The sequence below is a fragment of the Nanorana parkeri genome, unplaced genomic scaffold (genome assembly GCF_000935625.1).
Source record: "Nanorana parkeri isolate BGI_ZX_2015 unplaced genomic scaffold, ASM93562v1 scaffold433, whole genome shotgun sequence".
NCBI classification, from domain to species: Eukaryota; Metazoa; Chordata; class Amphibia; order Anura; family Dicroglossidae; genus Nanorana; species Nanorana parkeri.
The window spans coordinates 383960-388201 of record NW_017306701.1 but is presented as its reverse complement, the minus strand read 5'-3'; the positions used below and the strand labels follow the sequence as shown (position 1 = coordinate 388201).

The window sequence follows — 4242 nt, the reverse complement described above, 5'->3', positions numbered from 1 at the left end:
TCCTCCCCTTCCCTAACCGACGGAGCCACTTGGGGAAGGAGTCTGGTGACGTCGATATCCGCGACGTTACCGGATCGCCGACGGGACTCCCGGTAGCCAGCGGAGGTGATTGTTTTCATTTGCGATCAAAATAATTTGAATCGATCAAAAAGTTTAACGATTATTCGGGAAATTAATCTTTATATTTCCACAGCCCTAAATAAAACACAAGAAACGTCAAGAATATGGTGTTTATTCTTTCATTCAGAGGTGGTATTTATGCATCAGCAATGGTGACTTCAACTTCTACACCAGGTTCAATACTGATGGAAGTGATCTGCTTTACAATCTCTGAAGGACTGTGTAGATCAATCAGGCGCTTGTGGATCCTCATCTGGAACCTGTCCCATGTCTTGGAACCCTCACCACAAGGGGTTTTCCTTGTAGTGATGCGCAGCGTCTAGAAGAACAAACATTTACACTTTTAAAAATCAAGACAAGCCATCCATTAAGCACATGAATAATTAACCACAAGGCAGACAATGCTATGTTGAATGTATCAGGTTTCATTTACACTGCAGTGTCTTTTTTATATTATGCATGTTATGGATGTTAATGTTTTATCAATGATTCAATTGGCTTCCTTGGTGTGAAGTGTAAGAAAATACTCCTGAATGTAGACATTTGCAGTTGTCATTTTAATCGCCTTTCCCTACTTTGACATGGTGATTGGATTAAGACCGTGCGAGTTTGCGGTCTATGCCATTGGGGATTTTTTTATCTTCCTGTCATTTATACTATTTTTGCGGCCTCAATTTGTTTGTCCCATCACTTTTTGTAGAGTCTTGAGTTCACTTTCATGCTCACTTGAAAATTATTCGATTCATAGTGCACCAGATTTCCCAGCCTCCCTTGCTTGGATTTACAATAGCTATGGGAGAAATTGACAGATCTCCATGCTGACTCCAAGAAGCATCAACCCATGTGAAAGGTCAAGCTTTCGGATAGGTGAACATGGCTTTTGGGAGGACATACAATTCTAAACTGACAGAATTAGCATTTAGAGATCAGGCAATATTAGTTAGATGTAGACCTTGAATACAGACCCGTTCGTCTGTAATGTGGCAAGCTATAATGCAGATCCCCCATTTCAGTTTTATAGATATCGTGGTAAACCTTTTTATTGCACTTGCTGAAAGTTAGCACTATCTAGGGTCTAGCGTCTGCTACAGTCACTTAGGGCCCTCACTTACGAGAGAATATTGATATCCACCATCTGCTATACTCCCGCAGTGATACTCACCACTAGCATAGAATTTATAATCGATAAAATACAGACCATTGTTTGATAGTGGTCTTAGCTTAATGCAGAATAGGCCAGTCACAACTGACCGTTCAGGTGACAAGAGCTTCCTTCCTAGCATTTTTAAATAAGTTAATAGTGCTTTGTTGACATTGGGATGTAAAGCACATCACCGATTCATAAATGCAGTTTTTTTTAAAGCACTATGGCTTTATAAATGACCCCATAGTGTGATAATTAACACTGTACCATATGTATAGATGTGCAGCACTGCTGTATTAATCTTAAAAGCTGAAGAGGAAACTTCATATGCTCCAATACAATTCCACATCAACCAGTCTAACATGATATACTCTCTCCCCCCCCCCAATGAAGCGAGACCATAAGAAGTTTAGTTCTTAAGCAGAAATACCCTACTCCATTCATTTACTATACATAGGAAAACATCAGAAGCACCAGTTACCTTGGTGGGCATGCGCACAGGTCCCTTCACCTTTAGGTTCTTCTCCTTGGCTCCACGAATCAGATCAGCGCAGACTAGAAGACAAATTCAGATGGATTAACCATTACTGTGCCATCACAGTAAGATTACAATTCCTAGCACATTCTATAGATATTAAACCTTGTGCTATGGAAATAAAAAAAGTGAGGTTAACCTGCCATGGCATTCCCAGTCAGCTCAGAATAGCGTATAAATCAATCACTGTAATTCATTGAAAAAAATCATCCTCATTGCAGACCGGTTTAAAAAGCCACACTTGGAGATAAACTATCCATAAACAGGACCGTCAGCTTAGACCAGCATGTCATTAGGAACACAATGTACCAAAATTATATTCCAGGGCCTACATTTCATGCGGGGGGCACGACATCAGCACATTTGAAAGCATCTTGCAAAGTTATTTAATGTAAACGCACCCTTTTCCAGAGATTTCACATTGCGGCTGGTAAGTGTAATACGGATGCGATGGATGGCCACCTCCGATTCAACAGGTGCTTTGCCTGTGTCTTTAAAAGCCTGTAGAACAAAAATATACATGAGAACCATTTTTGGAAAACATGAAGGAAAAATTGTTTAGGTCACAGAGGGCATTCCAAGAAAAGTACATTTTGCAATTCATGGTTCTAGAATTTTGCCCATTCTACTGTCAAACTTGAGGAAAACCCATCAGCTTAGCAAACGGACTAAAGTCATTTTAAAGTTTATTACTGAAATAATTGTCAAAGACCCTCAGTCATAACAGACTAAAGCCTCAGTGCTCTAACTGCAACCCAAGGGCCACATGCAGTCCTTGCTGAGCAGAAGCACTCATGAATTTACTGCTTCTGCTGTGAACTTTGAAGATTACTTTTCCATAATTCCTACAGCTGCAGAGGTAAATGAGGGCTTGTTAGCAGAGGAAGCTTCAGAAGTACAACAATCTAGGTTAGGTGACTGGTGTTTGTGGACCACTGAGCTATCAGACTTACAATTTTTACCGGCAATGTCCAAAATTGCATTACAGTGGCTTGAGAGTTAGCACTTACACCTTGCAGTCCCATTTAGGACACTACCTGCAAGGAGTTTGAATGTTCTCCAGGTGCTTGAGTGTTTTTGTTATCTGAGTACTCTGATTTCCTCCCACTCCAAAAACTTGCTAGTAGGTTAATGGCTCTTGTCTAAATCAGCCCTGTGTGCATGTGAGATAATGTGCATGTGAGTCCCCCAACCTTCATTGTTAGTGGACATTGCAGGGAAATAAATAGCAGGGTTATGGGACGGGATCTGAATGCTGGAATTGTATATAGAAGAGTAGATCTGTAATGTGACATCACCTATGTAACAATAGCTGCAGCCATTACATTACAATAGCCCCTAGGCCCTGACAGGGATCACACAGATATACTTACATTGCGCCAAGCTAGACCAGTCTACGTACATCTAATCAAAGCCGGAGTTCTTCGAGAAGATCTGAATAGGATATCGCAGCATATTGGTCTAATGACCATCATACAGGTCACACTGAAGGCGCTCTGCGGATCTATGGACAGTCCACTAACTACTCATTAGGATCACAGACAATCCAGAATGTTAGGCAGGCTGGCTGGAAGTGAAGCGCGGCACATGTGAATGGGGGTTATCTGGATGTCTATGAAGACAGAGGACGGATCCAGAGACACGCCGCACACTCACCATGTCTGATCACCTTCCTGACCGACTTATTCGGGGAAACTTGCCGAGCGAACAGCGGTGAGTCAGGAGCAGGCGATCCACGTGCGTACACCTCTCTGGCTGTACAGAAAGAGACCGAGGCTACGTTCCGCCCTCTTATTTATACAGCGGAGGCGGGCGGCCTAAAGGAAACACGTCAAAATAGATGCGACAAAGAACGGCGGCCGCCATGATTAATGAGGGAAACGCTTCCACACTACGGTATATGACATGGTACAAATTACTTCACGTATATGGGATTTTAATTTAAAGTAAACCTGTAATTAGAAAACTGCACTATCAAGGTTACCAATGACCTATACATTTACGGACTAAAAATGCGGGCTGATTGATCGTGTACATGGAACAAATAAAATGTTCTCAAAATATTGTTTCCTGCATTTAAATGTAGGCTAACCGAGATGTCCTAGTTATATATTGTGGTAATGAATTGTTTAAAGTTCAATTAGACTTTCAGAATAAATTATATGAACACATTCCAGGTGCATCAAAACACAAGAAGTATCAAAACTGGAGCAGATAAAATCTGGAGCAGATTTGCACTGCAACCAATCAGCTTCTTTGTCTCATTTTCAGATCTTACGTGAGCAAACTGAAGAGAGAAGCTGATTGGTTGCCATGGGCAACTGCTCCTGATTCTATCTGCTTCTGTTTTGATAAATCCCCCCCTAGGTGTGTAAAGATTTTAGGCCCTATTCACATGGGCTATTCGGTCCGGCAGTGGATTCCTGCGGTAAGAATCTGTGGC

At 41.6% G+C, this 4242-nt stretch overlaps 1 protein-coding gene across 1 annotated transcript; it reads right to left on the bottom strand.

Moving 5' to 3' along the window:
* Positions 1 to 217: 217 nt before the first annotated feature.
* Positions 218 to 3587, bottom strand: RPS20 (ribosomal protein S20). The gene is made up of 4 exons (XM_018560116.1): positions 3456 to 3587; positions 2201 to 2300; positions 1746 to 1819; positions 218 to 439 (listed from the first exon to the last, which is right to left on the bottom strand). Exons 1-4 carry the CDS (start codon positions 3456 to 3458, stop codon positions 257 to 259), a joined length of 360 nt encoding a protein of 119 aa, XP_018415618.1. The 5' UTR covers positions 3459 to 3587; the 3' UTR covers positions 218 to 256.
* Positions 3588 to 4242: the final 655 nt, after the last annotated feature.